This window comes from Sphaeramia orbicularis, chromosome 12 (genome assembly GCF_902148855.1).
Source record: "Sphaeramia orbicularis chromosome 12, fSphaOr1.1, whole genome shotgun sequence".
Lineage (NCBI taxonomy): Eukaryota > Metazoa > Chordata > Actinopteri > Kurtiformes > Apogonidae > Sphaeramia > Sphaeramia orbicularis.
The window spans coordinates 72,448,140-72,468,885 of record NC_043968.1 but is presented as its reverse complement, the minus strand read 5'-3'; the positions used below and the strand labels follow the sequence as shown (position 1 = coordinate 72,468,885).

The 20,746-nt window shown below is 36.8% G+C and overlaps 1 protein-coding gene across 1 annotated transcript in view; it reads right to left on the bottom strand.

Annotated features, from left to right (window-relative positions):
* Positions 1-257: 257 nt before the first annotated feature.
* The window catches only part of tmem38b (transmembrane protein 38B), a 36,168-nt gene continuing 15,679 nt past the window's right edge, over positions 258-20,746 (bottom strand). The window contains exons 2-6 of the mRNA XM_030150127.1: positions 16,188-16,344; positions 10,726-10,910; positions 8,840-8,927; positions 6,448-6,565; positions 258-1,256 (exon numbers count right to left, since the gene is read on the bottom strand). Coding sequence (XP_030005987.1) covers positions 954-1,256; positions 6,448-6,565; positions 8,840-8,927; positions 10,726-10,910; positions 16,188-16,344 — 851 coding nt within the window. The 3' untranslated portion in view covers positions 258-953. The remainder of the gene's footprint in view (positions 1,257-6,447; positions 6,566-8,839; positions 8,928-10,725; positions 10,911-16,187; positions 16,345-20,746) is intronic.

Here is a 20,746-nt window from a genome sequence, read left to right as displayed (position 1 = left end):
ATAAAACTAAATTATAATGAAAAATCCCAAACTATTATAACCTTGGTTCCAACCAAAAAGATTTTAAAACTAAATACCCCATGGGATTCTTCAAAACTGACTCAGGACAAAAATGAGCCTCTTGACTTAAATATATACCAAAGAAGCAATGATTTGGTATTTACTGTGACCATGCTGATATTGATCACTGCATTTTTGGCCAAAAGTGGCTGTAAATCTGTCGCATAAAGGCTAGAAATCACACAAAAAAACTCATATTCATTGTGCATCTAAACTTTTATTCTCATGCTTTCAAATGTCATTCAAAGCATTCGCCAAAGAAATAGAAAATGACAACTTGTCTTCTTTTTTGAAATGTTATACATTCAAGTGTGCAATTATCAAGTATAAATAGAATAAAATATCTGAGCGTCATAGAATATAATCTCTGAATTAAAAAAGGTTCTTCATTCATTGTAGAGTAGGAAATATAGGCTTTACACAGAGTGAAATATAAACAGAAAGACACAGACTCACACATTCATAGATCAGCAGACACTTAATAGAACTGTTCCCGAAACCCAGAGATAAAGCAGGTTTATCAGTATATACCCAAAAAAAAGATCCATAGATTTATGTATTTATTATAAATATATTTTCAAATTAAGCTACACACTGTACTGCAACTGTGCAACCAGTGGACGTATGGTACGACGCTCACATCCAACAGCATTGATATCACAGTACTTTAAGGATGGGGGTGATTATCCCAGAATAAAGTGCAGGGTTGGTCTAAGTCAGTCCTCATTCAGATTTAACAAACAAACAGAAACATGAGTTTGTAAGACTAAATGAGGCTAAAAATGGAAAATGGAGCATTAAAGATGAAATGACCCCCTGACCTGATGAAACTGAATCAGAAATGACTCAACGTCCCTGCTCAGAGGTGAAAAGGCGCTGGAGGCAGATAGTGACTAATTGGTCTTCTTAAGGTTTTTCGTCTCCTTGTTGTCTGACTCCTCTTTGGCTTCGAGCGATTGTTTTTTTTCCTCGGCCGTGGAGGCGGTGGCTCTGGAGCGCTCCTTACCTCCAGCTCCGTTTTCACTCAACTCTTTGGTCGCCGCGGTTCTGCTCGCGGTGCCGTTGTCAACAAACGATTTCTGGATCTCGTCGGTGAGGGCGGCGTAAGGCGAGTAGCCGATGAACAGGGTCTTATAAATGGCCGACTCGATGGCGGCGAAGGGTGATGTTGATGAGCCGGTCAGCATCATCCTCGACTGCAGAGGAAAAGGTACAAGTACAAGTGAAAAAGTCATCAGAGTTTACTGTGCCTCACTGATACGCTGCCCACCCAGGGATTCATTTTGAGTCTTAACTTTCAGTCTTTTTAAACGGTTTTCAAAAATGTGAAAAAAAAAAAACAGGCAAAAATTCAGAGAAAGGCACAAAAGAAGAACATATGTGAAAACTATATTATAAAAGGGAAATGGACTCTGTGTGTGTTTGTGTGTGTGTCTTGGGCATCACACAAAATCTGTACAGAGCTGACTGCTGCAGTTTGGCATACTTATCGGCTAAAATTTACTTAAGGGGTCAAATGAGCGGCCATTTTTGTCAAAAAAAAAAAAAAAAAGTTGTAAGAAATGCATAGAACTGTGTTGAAATAATGCTAATACATTTGTGCACAGACTACTGATATTATTTGACAGTGGAAGCTATATTTTCAGAAATATTGGATTTTGAATAGCACGTGTATGTGAAAACTTTTGCTGGTGGACAGACGTGACATTACCCATGATGATCTGGTCAGTACCAGTACTTTATTAGTAATAAACTTATATACTTACTATTGCTAATTCTCCTCTTATTCCTAAATGTTAGTATTGTGGATCTAAAACAATAACAGCTGACACAAAAACACAAAATGTGGCAGTGGACGGATGTGACATGGTTGTTACAGATCCCATCATACTGATGCTCGGCAGCCATGTCACCGTTTCAACAAATGATCCCTGTGCAAAAACTAGGATCAGAATTATTTATTGTATAGTTTATCATCATACTAAAGAGTAAATAACAGTATATAGAATTGTTATTTCTTTATAAAAATGCTTATTATTAGAAAACTGTTAATTTAAAAAGTGACGTGTGACATTCTTAATGTATGTATTGGTGTAACATAAGCAGGATGGATCAGCACCATACTCCATATTGCAACCTGTAAAAATAAAACATGTGATATGTAGTGTATAATCTTGTAAGAAAAATTGGGGAATCTAAAAGAATAGAATATTTGTTTTTCAGGTAAATTCAGTTAAAATATCACTTGGCCATTTGTGACATGAAAATATAGCATTAATTGTGATGAAACTGGACATTTTTGACCTGAAAACATAGTTCATATGACCATCAACATGTTGCAACAGAACTGAAATCCTGTAAATTTGCATAACTTGCATTTACCAACACAAAGTTCCTTTGGGGATTCACTTATATTGATTTCTTATGCACAAAGACATAAAGAAGACCTCTAAGCAAATTTTAGCCGTTATGTATTTTTGGTCAAAGAACAGACTAGCGAAAACAACAAGATGATAGGACCGACATTTTTTGGGGGGAGATATTAGTACTTTTGGGATACAATAGCCTTACAGTCACATTGCTATGCCCAGAATCACGTGAACGCTTTAGCAGTGACTGCTGGACAAATGTGGTACACCATGCATAAGTACACAACAAATATCCCTGCTGTCAGACCGGGATGTTGCCCCTCAGGGTCAGGATGTGGATTTTAAAAACACCCCCCTTTTCCCATCCCACCTTCAGTGTTGACAATGATGAAGTCCAGAATCTGGAACCTGTGGTCCCCCACGGTTCAGCACACTAGTTTGAAAAGAATTGGGTGAATTGTGTCCAAGAAAAAGGATGCACAAAAATCTTGGATGGACAGAATTAGCCCCACTGGTCAATAAAGATGGAGGCAAAATGTCAAGAGGGAGAAAAAGAGCTTTAATGGTGGAAGAAATGTGTTCATGAGACTTGAGTTGGGTCGTACAGGTTAGTATCAGCAAAAGGACCTTTAGTTCTGTTCCACATTCAGCCCAATATGATCAGAAGTGGATCAGACCAATAAAATAATAACAGTGATAAAAGTAAAATTACATTACGAAAATGTTTACATCTACAAAGTTTCCTTAAAAATGTGAACATGAAGAACCTGAAATTTCTTAAGAAAAATGTGTGCAATTTTAACAATATTCTGCCTTAGTTTATCATTTACACATGTGCATTACAACTTACAGATCACAGAGGATCTACAAATAGACAAAACATTTAGTAACAGGCAGAATACCATTCAAACCATACTTACTAGTTCTAAGATATTTCAGGTTGTTCATATTTGTAAATGAAACATTTTCATGTAATTTTACTTTTTTACACTAAAACATAGACAAAAATTTGTAATGTGTCATAATTTATAGGTTATTATGTTAGTATTTTACTGGTCTGATCCACTTTAGATCATATTGTTAATGTTGTCAGTGTCATTTTTGCATTTCACACATTCATGCCAGGGGCTGGACTGGCCCAAGGGTCATATGTTTGACATCTGTGCCATAGATGTTTCATCTACATCATACTGCATGAATAAACTCTTTGTTTCTCTCAGATTTACTGAAAATATTCTCAAAATATGAACTATTCTTTTTTTATTATTATTATTGTGATCATCATATTTATTGCCTTGTTACATTTTCCTTTTGCCTTTTTTGTGGGGTTTTTTTTTGTCATCATTATAATGCTTTGACTGTTGTACCTTAAGATTTCTGAACCAGAAGGCGACATAAGAGTGGATCTACACTCAGTCATTGAGGAGTATATTGTGTCCTGTTCTTGTTTTACACTTTATTTTCAGAAAGTAAGTGTAGTTACAGTAATTTAAGTTTTTTGGCACCACATATACTTTATATTTTGCAAATGGGGTGACTTTTTCATTTCATTCCTTACTTATTATTCATGTTTGAATGGCAAATTTATATATAACTGACTGTCTTATATCCCAATATGTAATACATCAAACTGACTCCTAATTCCATCCCTGAAAATGTCTCAGCTCAAAAATCACAAATAACTGTCTTTTACATCATCTTCCTGAATAAGAACTTACAACGCAATCATTAAATTACATAAGCCCTCAATCACAAAATCAGGAAGTAGAGGAGGTTTTTTGTCTCCCATCTTTATAATACATTTTTATGTACATTTTTTCCCCCATGATACATATTTCACGAATGATTTACAAACAACAAATAATTTGTCTTCTTCACATTCCATTTAAGACCACAAATTATTTTTCTAACTGGAAAAAACAAGGATTTAATATTTATCTTCATAGATATCAATAGACTGATATGACGACTTTCATCAGGAAAACATTTTTGCCAGTTTTGCTCAGCTCCAGCTGCCTTTGTTATTCGTCTGATCACCTTTTGCTCTTAAATGGCACATGTTTCTTCCAAAAGTGCACCCAAAACATTATTATCACTGTATTAAAACACTGTCAAAACATCCCTCCATAATTCAGTCTACTACATAATCTAATCCAAATCACAGAGATAGCACGAAACTAATACTATCACAGTCCATGTTTGACATATTAAGGTGCAGAATTTTTATTTTAAAACTTTTTGGCACGACAGATTCCAAATTCAAGAATATTTATTGTCATTATGTGCACATAACAAAATTTTGACAGATGGTTCTTGACTACTTAAATGCTCACATAGAAATATAAAACACACTATAAGAATACTGTATGTACATCACAACAATATGTTCATCATCACGGTTTCTGCAGGTATCAGCAAATCTAATTCAATGCTTTTTAATGCCACTTTAAACAAATTGAATGCCCATGTCCACCTGCAGATACAGTTTTATATATAGTTTTATGACGGTTTACTGTCGACAGGCTTTAACCAGGTTCTGAATAGTTTCTCCTCCAACCACTTCTACTGAAACTTGCATTTTCTAATTTTTTGCTAATACTCCCTCCGCTCTCGCCACAGCATGAGCACGCTCACAGCACGTTGCATTCCAAGCATCTGGTGTTGTGACTTCGTGTATCGGCCATAAACAATAGACAATTAATAATAATAATAAGGGATTAGATTTATTTAGTGCGTTTCTATGAACGTATACTCAAAGCAAGTGCATTGGATCCATTATTCATTCACTCACACATTTACACTCTGGTGGTGGTAAACTACATATGCCTGTCAATCATCGCACTATACTTCCGATCAAAATTCTTAAATGTTAATATAATCAAAATAAATTGGGAATAACAATATTTTTTTTTCTATTAAGTGTATTTAATTTTTAATGCCTCTGGACATCGAATTTAATGCTCTTTAATGCCATTTAAGGCCTAACATTTCACAAATTCTATTTAATGACTTTTAATGCTTTTAATGACCAGCAGAAACCCTGATCATATGTAAGAAAGAAATGTAAAAATACAGTATGCACAGTTTGAATGCAATTTGTGTGCAATATTACGTGTAAATGAATAGTAGTTTTCAGAGAAGTCTGAAAGTACACCTCAAATGAAAGATGAAAATGAAGATCACAGAGGAAATCAAGGCTGTGACCGTCAAATGAGGGCAAGTTTGAAAACAGCACCCCCCCACTGTTTCAGTTGTCAGGAAAAGTAACTTAATTTCTACTATTAACAAACCTCCTTTATGCTACCACATAAGTTTCTGATGCACAAATACACAAAAGTACTGGAAAATATAAGATTACAACTTGTAGAGAATCGATCATTTTCTCAGACCGAGGCCAGGTATGTGGTGTCAGCCTAGGTTCCGTATTAGACCATCAGAGCGTGGGTTACATATTAGTAATTACTGACATCTGAATCATCGGTGTGACGCCAACTAATAAACAGCAGGTCAGACAAAACTCTGGAATCTGACGAAACAACTCGGTGTTAATTTGACAGATCAGACTCAGAACTAACAGGACGGCAGTTGAAAGAAGACATGGTAGATTTATCTGTGCCTCAGTCAAGAGCACAAGTTTCCCAGAGAAGAGAGGATGATGCAAGCTGATGAAAATGATGCAAAAGCCCCAGCCCTACGGGTAATACCAAGCTAATGTGAGTCACCACAGCTAAAACTTCAAAAAAGCAGAGCGAGAAAGGTCATTTAGAAGACAAGGCGAGGGCACCACGACAGAAGAACATACAAAACATTTGACGCACATGACTTAAGAACGCTTTAGTTTTATCCTGCAGTTGAAAGGTCTGAATTCATAGACCAATATCTATTATTTTTGGCATTTTTAGGAACATATTCTCAAGGGCATGTGTTAAAGAAGTGGTACGTTAGACAGTCTAGCACCAGAGAGTAAAAACGAAACGCCTTCTGTGAAATCTGATCAAAGGTTTGTGTCTTTACTGACCTTGTTGACGACGAGAAAGACGGTGTAGACCAGCATCAGGTGGTGCTTCTGGACAGGCAGGTACTGGGTCTGCTGGAGAGCAAACAGCACCGCCCCTATCAGGGTGATCTTAGTAGGGCTGCACAAACATACACAGATGCAAAATTAGCTCTGACATAAAGGAAACCACATCTGTCATACAAAGGTGTAGGCCACAACTTTAGATGACCCCTAATTCTGATGTTGCAACTTCGGACTTCATGCACTTTTACCCAGGAGACATTAGAATAGAATAGAATAGAATAGAATGCCTTTATTGTCATTATACATATGTACAACGAAATTGTAAGTGACAACTCTCTGGTGATGCGTAGTGCAAAAGTTTAAAGAAGAAAGGAAGTGTAAATATATATACAGTATAAAAACAGACATGTCACCAACCGAGAAAAAACAAAACAAAAAGGAAACAGAAGAGCTAAGTATATATTGCACTTTGACCCTGGTGCATTACTTCAGGTAAATGTGCTGCTGTGAATTGTTGTCTGCTTGTGTCATTAAAGCTGCCCTTAGTATGTGCTTGTGTTCCTTTTCGTCAGTGGTTTTGTTTTACTGTGTGTTTTAGGGTTAAAACAGGTGGAATAACAGAAAAAGACAAAAGCCCCTTTTCAACAGCACTTCTGTTACAGGAATATTTCACCTTTACTCCAGAACAACGTTTCTGTTAACGAAATGGGGGATCATTTGGTCCCACCTCTGTTAGAGCCATGATAAAGGTGGAATCAAGATTGCAGAACACTATGTAAAAGGAAAACCTCTCGTTCCGCAACCAAGGTATGATGTTTTGATGACGCATGCATGTGCGACCCCTGTGCCAGGGGAATTTAAAAATGAGCGTGGTCCGTGTACATTAAACAAACACATCAATGCGACCAGAAAGATGTCGAACTGGGGAGATGCTGAGATCCACCAGCTGTTGCCACTTTGTGCGGAGGACTCTATCCATGCTAACATTTGTGGAATGGTGAAAGACTCTGCAGAGGTTAGCAACATCACTATGCTTGGGGTATTTCCGACATCCTAGTTATACGTCACACACTACGCTGCGTCATTGCCCCTTTAATTCCAGAACACAGGTCTGCTGTGTAAAAGTCCAGCCTGTCTCACCTCTGTTACTCCTTTGGCTTGGTTGTATAAATCGGTTAATGGTGGAAAAAAGGTGTGATCACCATCTCACCTTTTTTCCGGGATCTTTGTGTAAAAGTGGCTAAAGAGAGGAACTGAAGTTTTACAGGTTCTTACTAAATGAAACACTCAGAAGGATAAAAATAGTATTGTCTCAAAGACCAGTCGTGGTTTCTTGGAATTAAGAGAGAGTAATTCGAATTTCAGAGATTTTCATGTGTGCGAGTGGATTAAAGTGAGGGCAGATGTGAGGTCTAGATGAATTGGGATTGTGGGTGAGAAATTATGGAATGGACCTTATGATGCACTTAAGTTATCCACTCCTTTAGCGAAGTTAAAAAAAAAAAAAAAAAAAAAAAGAGTACTTTAAGTTTAAATTAGTCAGAAATATTGAATTGAGATGGTAGATGTGTTTTTGTTGTTGATTTTTTAATTTTTTTTTATTATTATGGTGTGAATGCTCGATGCTGTACACATTTAAGTTGATGTAAGCAGTGTATTAATTGAGAAGGATAGGCAAAAAAATAAGCTTTTGCTTCTAGCCTATTCCTTTTTTGTTTTTTAATTCTGTTTATTACGATTGATGTACCGAGTACAACGACTGATGTAAAACCAAAAATAAATTCATTCATTCATTCATTCATTCATAATGTACATCAATAACAAATTTAGGATGTTGACCATCAACTGTGAACTGAAACAGACTAAACAACAAGGATTTGAATTTTGGTCCAGTAGTTTTTGTTTTAGGCTCTTTTTTTCCAGCTGCTTTTTGGCACCTGGTTGAACCCCAAAAAGCAGTTACACAAACAAAACTCAGTAAAAACAGTTAAAAAAAAAAAAGTAAAAGAAAGTCACCACAACAGCGCAAACAATTGTAAAAACAAAAAACGACAAGGAAAAGTGTAAAAACAAAACCAAAAAAAAGCCCAAACTGTCTGTTTTAGTTGTGAGTCAATCTCACTCACTGCTCTGTGTTTTGCCCCACATTCCAGATGTCTATGGAAAGAACAAGGTCTATTCTATCAGTACATTTTGATTTTTTTCCTATTGAGCGAACAGTTGAATTATGAATATTTAAAATAAATCATACATTCAGAACGCTCGCCACAGACACGTCAGGAGTTAAAGGGTTAACATTCTTATAAATTAACTCTCATGAGCTGAGAGTTATTTTCAGAGAAAACTAAATTACTTTTTTCATATGAATCCTGCTCTGTAGAAGACTTACTAAGACATTTTCAGGAGCTCATTGGTCTCTGGTTTCCACACGCCTCGAACAAGCTGCTCAAAGTTACTGATCAGACCTCCTCCAGCACCTGATCAAAGTCATGAAAACACAGAAGAAAATACACAGCATGAGATACTACTACAAAAGTTACTACAGGGAGTAGTGATGTTTCAGATCACTGATGCAGTAATGGCAGATATTATCCTGTAGTAAACAGTAGAGGTTGGTATAATGAGGCTGATATAATACTGATTGCTTGGAAATAGAAAAACCCCAAAACAAAAAAACAAAGCCACATCAACACGATCAGGAATTAAGGCCCATTCATGCTCACTTTACATATGTAAATAAGTGTGTCTGTTTCAAACGGTGTCAAGCGTCACTAGTTTCATACTTAGATGCATCCATTGTGTTGGATTGAGTGTTTGTCAATCAATCCACCAGAGGGCGCCACTCTGAATGAACAAACTGGCTGAATATCACGAACAAGAGTAATGTTTTTGAGAAGAAGACGAAGAAGAAGAAAAGTTAAATTAATAATAACAAACATGACTTGTATAACTACAGTGGATACTGTTAGTATTCAGAGGGGTAGTTGTCATGAATATGTTGGTAGTTTTTCACTAACTCACAGTCACTCTTTGAAAAGTTCCACCATTTCTGGAAATTATTCTCTTCAAATCTCAACACTGCCCCCTATGGTTCCCGGTGGTACCGCTCCGTATTCTCTGTTGGGGTTTGCGTCTGCAAACTCCCAGAGGATGGACAGAAATATGGACGTAATGAACGCAGAGGACGGATAGAACACTCCATCTGTGTATGTATGTCTTCAGTGTCGAGCATGAAAGGGTCTCCAGAAACTAGATAAGTACTGAAATGAACATCTAATAATAGTAATTAATACCAAAATAAATCAGTCTGTAGATCTGAACATCTCTACCATCTATGATCAATCAATAAATCTGAAAATGAAAAAGTGTTTGATTCTAGGCGCAGTTCTGAACCTTTAACTCTTCCATTTCTCCAAATCAGTGTTTTCAGTTGAAAAAAACAGGCATTCTCCATCGACTGCAGTCGGAACAAAGTTCTGCTGATACTGATAATGCATAAGCATCCAATCAGACCAAAAAAATTAGTCTGTATCAGTGATTAGTTGAATGCAACAGCATTATGTGATCTGATGCGAAATTCTGAGCTCAAACTAATTCTGTTATTTTCTGTTTATTTTGTTAAAATGTATTCATCCTATTGTGCAAATGAAACAACACATGGACACTACATTTATGAGAAATTACTTTAAAAAATCTATTTTAAAACTGTTCTAAAGTCTTTACAGGCCTCATCACACTGAATGAGCAGAGTGTTTCACAAAAATGACCGCTGTTGCAAAATCACTCACGATTTATTTGTGTTTAAATGGGCAGGTTCTGCATGTAACATGAGTGGACATGATGGGTTGCATGTAAAACCTGGAATGAGACTGAGATTCATGAAAAACCCACATGTCTGGATTAGAAAAAACATTAGGATCCCCAAATTTAACACTGTTTTTATTTATAGTCTATATAAGACCACTTCAAGCCATGGTTTCAGATCTAATGCACTGACACCTAGGTAGTTTTTCATGTCCCAATTTTGTTCCTATTTTTGGTCCCCATATTTTATTAAAAATGCATTCCTTTTGGGATCGCTCAGAGCAAGAGTTTAATTTTTTGCATTTATCTGAGGTCATCATTAGGCACATCCTGGGGGGAAATATGTCTAAATTTCTCTTTTATTATTGGGTCTAAAAGAAGAAGCACCCATTTGTAATGTGGTCCATTTTAGAGGTAATCGTGTCCATCTACAGTGACGCTGAAGTGACATCATGTCCTCTGAACGCTCACCTCTGGCCCAGCCGATGGCGATCATCACCAACAGACTGTCCTCGTATTTACTGTGAGCCTGAGTGACTCCTCCCAACACCTTCCACGTTCTGGTCACCTCCTTCATTCCTGTCAACACCAGCCTGAGAGGGAGCAGGGCAGCACAGCAGTAAACCACATCCCCAGGGCAGTAGAACACCAGGTACCTGCAGACACAGACATCAGACCAACAACTCAAACACAAACATAACAAGCTCACACGGGGAAGCCACAAATCTACAACTTCAACTTCATTCTGACGCAGTAACTGTGTGGAAACTCATCTGTCAGTATCTGTACAGATGTTTAGAATTCTCCAGTTTGATTTAGATCACAAGTGTCAAATATAAGGCCCACGGGTCAAAACCAGCCCATCGAAGGGTCCAGTCTGGCCTGTGGGATGAATTTGTGAAAGATATTAACAATCAAGGATGTTAAAATCATTTTTCCACATACAGACCAATATGATCTCAAACGGGTCAGAGCAGTAAAATACTATCATAACCACCTAGAAACAACCAAAATTGTCTTTGTTTTAATGTAAAAAAAAAAAAAAAGTTAAATTACATGAAAATGTTAACATTTAAAAACTAGAAAAGCACTTGGAGACTGCAGACCTCTGCCAAAGCAGGTCAGCCCCCCCCGATCACCACCAAAATGTAATAATTTGTTCCTTGTGCCAGTATCAACATTTTCTGAGAATTTCATCCAAATCCGTCCATAACTTTTTGAGTTATCTTGCTAACAGACAAAAAAACCCAGACAAACGCTGATGAAAGCATAACCTCTGCCGGTCCTTGGCAGAAGTAAATATCCTTTCACAAAAATGTAAATAACCTGAACAAATATGACCAACCTAAAATGTCTGAATAAACATAAGTGGAATTTTAACACTATTCTGTCTGCTATTACAATATGTTTTGTGTAGATCTGTAAGTTGTAAAGCACATGTTTAAATTATATAGAATATTGTTAAAATTGCCCTAATTTTTCTTAAGAAATTTCAGGTTGATCATGTTATTCATATTTTTTTTAAAGAAATTTATATTTTAGTCATTTTTTTAGCTGTTAATTTAATTTTGTAATTTACTTCACCCTAAAACACAGAGAAAAGTTTGGAGTATTATCTTACTGGTCTGACCCACCTCATGTCATACTGGTCTGTCTGTGACCCCTGAACTAAAATGACTTTGACGCCCCTGTTTCAGATGATTTATATCCTTCATGTCACATATTAAAGGTACAATATATAAAATTTAGGAGAATTTACCTGCAGAATGGAATGTAATATTTCTTATGATTTCATTAGTGTATAATCACGTGAAAATAATTACTGTTGAGTTTTCATTACCTTACAATGACCCATTTAGTTCCCTTTCAGAGTTTCTTCTTTTTTCCCCCCATTTCCTGCAGCATTACAGTGCATTACCTTCACCTACTATGAATGTAAACCAGAGTGAATACATCCTTAATTCCAAAGGCAAGAACTGTCAAAACAAAAACTTCCTCTTATGAAGGAGCATTACAACCACCAGAGGTACCACACTGTACTTTTACATGTCCCACTTTACTCTGAGTACCTGAGTCACAGATGTACTGTATCAAATTAATGTAAAACCAATGTACAGATATTGATGCAAATGAACTTTATTGATCCCCAAGGGGAAAGACACACTTTTCCTAAACAAAATAAAGTCATCATCAGTCCATAAATCCTCACAGTGGCTCTGATGGCAGACCTGTCGGTGCTGTATCTGAATGAGGGGATTCACTCACTGTAGTTGTGCTTCTGATTTGTCAAAATTAGATGAAGACGATGATCTGCTCTTACTCAGTCCTCAGTGTGTCCAGCTTCTCTTCAAAAACAGAACCAGCTTTTTTGTCTGGTGTTATGGAGAGCACCACAACTAACTACATACAATTATTTGGACACTTTATCTCAGTGTGCACAGATATGGTAACACTACAGGGTGGGGAAGCAAAATTTACAATGAACATTTAGTTGTTTTTTCTCAGCAGGCACTACGTCAATTGTTTTGAAACCAAACATATATTGATGTCATAATCATACCTAACACTATTATCCATACCTTTTCAGAAACTTTTGCCCATATGAGTAATCAGGAAAGCAAACGTCAAAGAGTGTGTGATTTGCTGAATGCACTCGTCACACCAAAGGAGATTTCAAAAATAGTTGGAGTGTCCATAAAGACTGTTTATAATGGAAAGAAGAGAATGACTATGAGCAAAACTATTACGAGAAAGTCTGGAAGATACTATTAAAGAAGAATGGGAGAAGTTGTCACCCCAATATTTGAGGAACACTTGCGTAAGTTTCAGGAAGCGTGTGAAGGCAGTTATTGAGAAAAAAGGAGGACACATAGAATAAAAACATTTTCTATTATGTAAATTTTCTTGTGGCAAATAAATTCTCATGACTTTCAATAAACTAATTGGCCATTCACTGTCTTTCAATCCCTGCCTCAAAATATTGTAAATTTTGCTTCCCCACCCTGTAAAATCCTAAATTTTTCATGTAAAGCATAACATTTGGTTGTGCAAACACCCCCAAACTCCCTAACTGTGTAATTAAGTGTTAAATATACTGTTACTATCAAGAAGTTAACCTACGCCCTTTGAAAACAGGGGGAAAAAAACACTACCTGCCAACACTGAAACCTGCAATTGAAACATACTGTCTGCACTGAGAGAAGAACATGTTATTTATTTCTTTACTTTGTATTCTCTTGTGATTCTGGGACTTTAAAGAATCCTTCTAAACCTTTCTTTGTCATTCATTGCTAACATAATAATAATAAATATATGTTTGTTCATTATCCTTTACGGTATGTGTAGCAGCATACCGATTCATCCATTCCTATATCCTTTCATCTGCCACTCAACAAATAAAAGGCTTTTGGATGATAAAGTCTGAATGTTCTCACTTCTACAATCCAATCACTCTTATATTGCCAAATCATAGATGCAATACTCATAATTTAATTTATATTACATCCCAAGTGTAGAGTATTCAGTGTAGATCATGAAGTGTTCAATGACCTGAAGTGTTCTATACCTGGCCTCACCAGCAGAGGGCACTGTGAGTATTTATAAGACAAATGTAATGATATGTACAACCAGCAGAGGGGACCAAAGACTCACATTTGAAGGAGAGAAAAGCCATGTAATCACTGAACACTAACCTCTGTTTTCATATTTAATGCTCACTTTAACCCATACAGACCCAAACATCCACCGAAGACCAAATCTATCTACTGATCTAAAATGTTAAATAACTGTGGATCTACTAATCCTATCAATACATGTAAATAATTGGTGTAAAATACAGTTGGTCATCTGTTGATGGTCATCAGATATGACCTATTTGGACATTCAGAGGGTCCGTAGTTACCATGGAAACACTGTCATCTTCTGTAACATTGATTCAACAGTAAAACCCATGGAGTTGGATCGATGACAGTGGATGGACACACTGGGTTTAAGCTAGGGTATTTATATCTTTGTTGAAAAAGTCCCTTCTTCCCTTCCCTTCAGTTTTCTCTGATTCTGATATAATAACCCTCGACTATAATCTGAGCTTTACATGATTAGTAAATTAAATAAAGGAAAATACCTGATTTTCACTGAAAAAAATGCAAAATAAAGACGATAATACTATAATAGCCTTTGACACAGTGGACCATACCATAATGATTGAGAGACTGAGGGACCTGGTAGGGATGTCAGGTCATGTGCTAGACTGGTTCTCCTCTTACCTGACCGGCAGAAGCTTCACTGTGTCAATAAACAACTTCCAATCTGACTCAGTGGATCTACTGTGTGGTGTGCCCCAAGGCTCTGTCCTGGGACCAGTCCTATTCTTACTCTATGTCCTCCCACTTGGCCACATTATCCAACAGTATAGTGATGTCTCCTATCATCTATTCGCGGATGACATCCAGATATACTGCTCCTTTAACTCCTCTGAGCCCCACAAACTGAGTTCCTTAATCAACTGCTTGTCAGAGCTGAAACAGTGGCTAAATGATAACAGCCTCCAGCTGAACTCCAGCAAAACTGAGACCCTCATCATTGCCCCGGATAGTGCAATCCCAGGGATCAAACATCACCTTGGAGACCTGAGTTCCTCGGTAAAGACAAAACTGAGGAATCTGGGTGTCATCTTTGACCAGGACATGTCTTTAGAATTCTACTCCAAACACCTAGTCAAAAACTGTTTCTTCCACCTACGCAACATCTCCAAACTCAGATCTATGGTGTCCACAAATGAGCTCGAGATGATTGTTCACGCTTTCGTATCTTCTCGCTTAGACTACTGCAACAGCCTGTTTACATGCTTAAACAAGAAGGAGCTGGCCCGTCTACAGTTTGTCCAGAACTCTGCTGCCAGGCTCCTGACCCGCACAAACAGGAGAACCCACATCACTCCCATCCTTAAATCTCTCCACTGGCTCCCTGTTCTATATCGTCTTCATTTCAAAATTCTTGTGCTAACTTTCCGGGCCCTACATGGCCAGGCCCCTGCATACATTGCTTCCCTGATCCAGCCCTACAGCTCGACTCGTAGCTTGAGGTCTTCAGGACAGCACCTGCTGATGGTTCCACGGACCTGTTTTAGCACACGCGGTGACAGGTCTTTTAAAGCTGTGGCACCACGTCTATGGAATGACCTGCCTCTACACCTACGGTCCATGGACTCTGTAGAGAGCTTTAAGAAACACCTCAAAACCCTCCTGTTCAAAAAGGCTTTTTAGTCTCCCACCTGACCCAGGACCACCACAGACTGATTACACTCTATGTATTCATCATAACGTACTCCATGTGTCATCCCCCCCCCCCCCCCCCCCCAGTCTCTCTATATCTCTATCGCTCTCTCTTTTCTCCTCCTTTACTCTCTCTCTCTCTCTTTAACCCCAACTGGTCAAGGCAGACAGCCATCCTTCAGGAGTCTGGGTCTGCTCGAGGTTTCTGCCCGTTAAAGGGAAGTTTTTCCTCACCACTGTCACCAATCACAAGTGTTTGCTCCTGAAGGATTCTGTTGGGTCTCTGTAAACTTAATTTGATTCTGATTTGAATTGATAAAGCACTTTGTGACTCTGTCTGTGAAAAGTGCTCTATAAATAAAATTTACTTTACTTACTTTACTTTACTATAATAAATGGTGATAAATCACTTAAGAAAGGTTAAATATAGAGAAAAAAAACATTTGGGAACTGACACAAAAGTAGCACGGGGTCTTTATGGGTTAATATACGATAAAATCAGTAGTTTCATATTTGGTCTAGCTTAGAACAAGTGTATCATTGTTGGTTTGTCATTTTCAACTGTACCCAAGGGATGCAAACGAGACATGAAGACACTGACTGGTTTGTATAATGCACTGACTTTCCTTCATCGTCTTCTTGTCCTACTCAGGTATTTACCAGACAATTGTAGCGAGCAGAACCCCAGTGCCGTTGGACAGTGGTGCTACAGGTGGTTCAGCCAGCATGATCCCAGACAGCACCGCTCCACCAAAACAGAAGAGCATGGAACTGAACCAGCAGGCTAACGGGCTGACTCTGGACACCTCCAAAACTCCTGCACAGAACGAGATAATGCATATATCAGCATGATGGGATGTAACAGCTAACATGAACACTGGTGGAACTACCGAGGTTCTCTGGTGAAGTAGAACAGTAATAGTACATCATGAAAACACAAGTAAAACTTTTTTTTTTTTTCAAACTGTAGTAAATACATTAATTATAGAATGTAGAGGTCAATATGCAGTAAAATTGTATTAATTTAATTGCTGCTTTTACTGCTGTGGAAACTTCAAGCAGAGCTCAGAGTAAATACAACTATATTGTTAAGGTTAAGCCAAACAATGTTCATCTATGCTATAGGTGCTACATTTGCTATAATTTTAATTGTAATAAATATTGTTGTGATTCCTTCATTTTTCTTCCGTCTTAAAGGCTTTGTCAGCTGTAACACTTACTACATGTTTCATGTTCTGTTGTTGATTTTTTCATCATGTTTTTATGTTGCTTTTCTCTTATTTTATCTTTAAGTTATCATCATTTCACCTTAAAAAAGTCTGGAAACTGAGTTAATTTCTTTGAGTGCTTTTAAGTCCAAACAGAGTTCTTGAGGCCGACTCCAAAACTCTCACTTGCTTTTCTTAATCTGCTTGTAAATGTTATTTTACTATTTATGGTCAAATGTGTCTATTATATGTTTTAACTGTGTAATTTTATAGCTGTGTGTTGTAGTTGCTGCTGCCTATCCTGGCCTGGACTCCCTTGTAAAAGAGGTTCTTAATCCCAATGGGACTTTTCCTGGTTAAATAAAGGTTAAATAAAAAAATAAATAAATTTCACCTAGTTGCATCTTTTACAAATTATTTGAAATGACCAATAGCTGTAGGGTTTAGTCCGATTAGGTTCATACTGTCTACTAGAACTTAGAAAGATTTCTTTTTCTTTTTTGTCAGACAGATGGAACAAAGTTAAATTCTTTTACTTTGACACGTTTCGGCTACAGCCTGTAGCCTTCCTCAGAATGGTCACTTGATGACAATGGCACGTCACAGTAACATCATGTGACCCTTCTGAGGAAGGCTACAGGTTGTAGTTGAAACATGTCAAAGTAAAAGAATTTAACTTTGCTCCATCTGTCTGATAAAAAAAGAAAATCTTTATAAGCCGCAAGGTTTCCTCTATTTTCAATAACATTTACCTTGAATCTGTAAAAAGGAAATCATTAAAATGATTATCAAATTCAACTGATATAAAATTTCTTTGATAACACTGATGTATAGTAACCTGTGAAAACAGATATTTGAGCGTGAGCAAGAACACTTATGGGCATATATTAGCCATAACTGATGAAAATGAATCATCACAGGTTTGTAGCTTCACTGTCCCTTCACATCTACAGTCAACTTTTCGCCTGTTTCCGGCTTTGTGAAAACACATTTGACAGTGAATCCTAGAGGGATCTAAAGAGTTTATTTACCTTTAGGGGGATTTTCTCACCCATGCAATAACACTGTCACACTGTTTATCAGATCACGTATTTGCAAAAGCATATGGGGAACTGCAATCTGAAGAATAACTAAAGCAGTGAGTACAATATTTACCTCTATGCAGTGAAATGTAGCGGAGAACAAGTATAAAGTTGGTTAAATGTACAAGTATGCAAAAATGTGTATTTAAGTCCTGTACCTATATGTAGGAGTAGTGAGATTCCTTCACTGAATAAGACTCTGTTGACTGTGAACAACCTGAAAAGTGTTGCTGTTGTTACAAACACCACGTTGCCATAATACAATAAGCCTTTAAGTACAGATGATAACTATTATAAAAACCATGGAAATGAACACTGAGTATTTCCTTGTCTCTGCAGTGTTGTTTTGTAGAAACCTCAGCTCAGAGAGTGCACTCTGATTACACGTTTTCCCTGTCGAATACATGCTTTGAACCGCTTGAACATTAACTTGCTAACAAACAGAGTGAACGCAGGAAGACACAAGTTTTTCTGTCTGGGCCTGTGGTTCCAAAGTGCAGCATTTACAGCTGCAGTGTATCCATTCAGTCCAGATAAATAGTTGTTCAGAGATCCTTCTGTGCTTCTGCTCTGAGTAAAATGAACACTGTATCCTCTTTTCCATGAAACCATTTCTATGGTTTGTTAAATGTCATAGGATCAGTCACAGGGAACTGTAAGAAACTTATACTTACTGTTTACTCCCTGCATAAAAAAGGGAGGTTTTACTTTTAATCATTTTTTAAGTTTTAATTGTATAATATTTATTTTAAACACACTGAATAATGTTTCCTGTGAGTTCAGGTAGGCAGCCCTCAGTCAGCCTTGTCCTGAGTCACTGTCAGCATACAGGACCATACTGCTAATCTAAGGATTACACACAGATTATAGGCTCCTGGAGAGAGAACAGCAAACCACAAGGAGGATTTATAGCCCTGTCTGCCTCCTTCACACGCAGTCTACAATGTCTGCATTAGGACTATACACATGGGCTGACCTCATGTTCTCACTGTATCCAGCCTGGTCACGATCAAGGTGTACAAGTATATTTGCATTAGTTATTTATCAGTATTGCAAAAAGATACCCCCAAAACCATTCCCAAAATGTTTCTTTGGCCATCTTATTACTAGATCTTACAATCCTCCAAATTTGAAGAAAATCGGATAAAAACTGATAAAATGCTGACCCAATGAGCATGAAAACATGTGCACAATTTTACTGTTATAAGAAAGCAAAATTATTGTACATAATGTTTTGTAACACAGTAAATAATTACACACATCACATTGCTTTTCATTTATTGATCATTTTTGTTGAACAGCTGTTTGATTATCAATTCTTATTTTCAGTATTAAGACAATCAACCATTTTGTTCTGAAAACCCTTCTTTTACAGCCCGTTAATTGTAATAATAGAATGGGAACCTCTTATTTAAGTATTATTATGACTAAATATGCACAACCAGACAGATTTTGGTATGCTCCCTGGCTGCAGAAAATTTGGTAACAATGTGGCAAACGGATGTTTATGTTGAACCGCATGTTTTCAATGGCGCGTTCTTCACCAAAATTCATGTAGTGTCTGTACACCAATATATTTCCATCAATAATATGGCGTACATGCCTTATAGATATATTGTTATAACTTGCTCACAAATGTTTATTTCCTCCTGTACCAGGAAGACTTAGTTACAGATCTAACAGAGATACGACAATGTAGTAAACCAGATTTCCATTCCAATCTTGTAGAGTCCGTACACCAAGTAGTGTCTGTACACCATATCCAAATATGTGGGTCTAATTTTATTGTTTCTGTCAATATATGGAATTTTTCAGCACACATGCTTTGGACACGACATCTATGCAATAAACAATGCATGATTATCCTGAGTGCTGAACCATTTGTATATCTTTGTAGGCATTAAATATGGAGGCTATTAGGCTGGAGTGTCCGTACACCCAATAATTTCTGATTTGACAGGGGTACAAGCCTGCCAAATTTTTAGTAGACACCATAATAAATAAATATTTTGGACTTCAAAAGAGAAATATCAGACAAATAAAATGGCCTGTCTGATTTTTTGATAGAACATTATTATTTTTTATCTATATGTGCACCCTTTCTGGTACCCTTGATTGTGATCAGGCCGATCATATTGTGTATAAAAAACACGAACATATAACTGATTTCATTTTGTCTTTTCTATCAACAGCATTGAGTCATTTAATAACAGGTTACTACCAGTTAGCTACTATTAGTAAACAGAAATACTAAAAACATTTCATTTGGCTTTAAATTAACGTATTCATTTGCTATAAGATGTGTGTGAAATGTAAGACGTGATGGATAGATATTAGTTGGTTTTTATATATATATATATATATATATATATATATATATATATATATATATATATATATATATATATATATATATATATATAAACTAAACTGTTAGTCATTATGGTAGCAGTTAGTGTGCTAACTAAAAGGTCAGTTTCTAGCCATGTAAAAGCTGTTAAATTTGTGTGACAGTTTGTGTAATGAAAACAATTCCACCCTGAAATAAGAGCTGAGAGTCTTTAAATTAATACAGATATAATTTAAGTAACATCAGCAGTTTGGTTTGCTAGCTTATGTTTGGCTTTTGTAACCATGTTATCTGTACAGTTGTACTTAGCATGCTAGCAATTAGACATTGTGAAGCCGTGTGTAAAATGTTAAATAGCTATTATAGTTTGAGTAATGACAACAAATTAACCTCGTAATAAAAGACTGTTATATGGGTGTAATTTGAGTTACATGAGCAGTTTTTTACCTGTGTGGTGTTGTGCCAAGTTGTGCTAGCAATTCTCTATAAGTTAACGCTAAGTTAAACTCTAGCTAGTTAGCTCTACTCGTGTATTAAATGTCATGAAAACAGAAGCAAGGTTGATGGTTATTTCTTAAA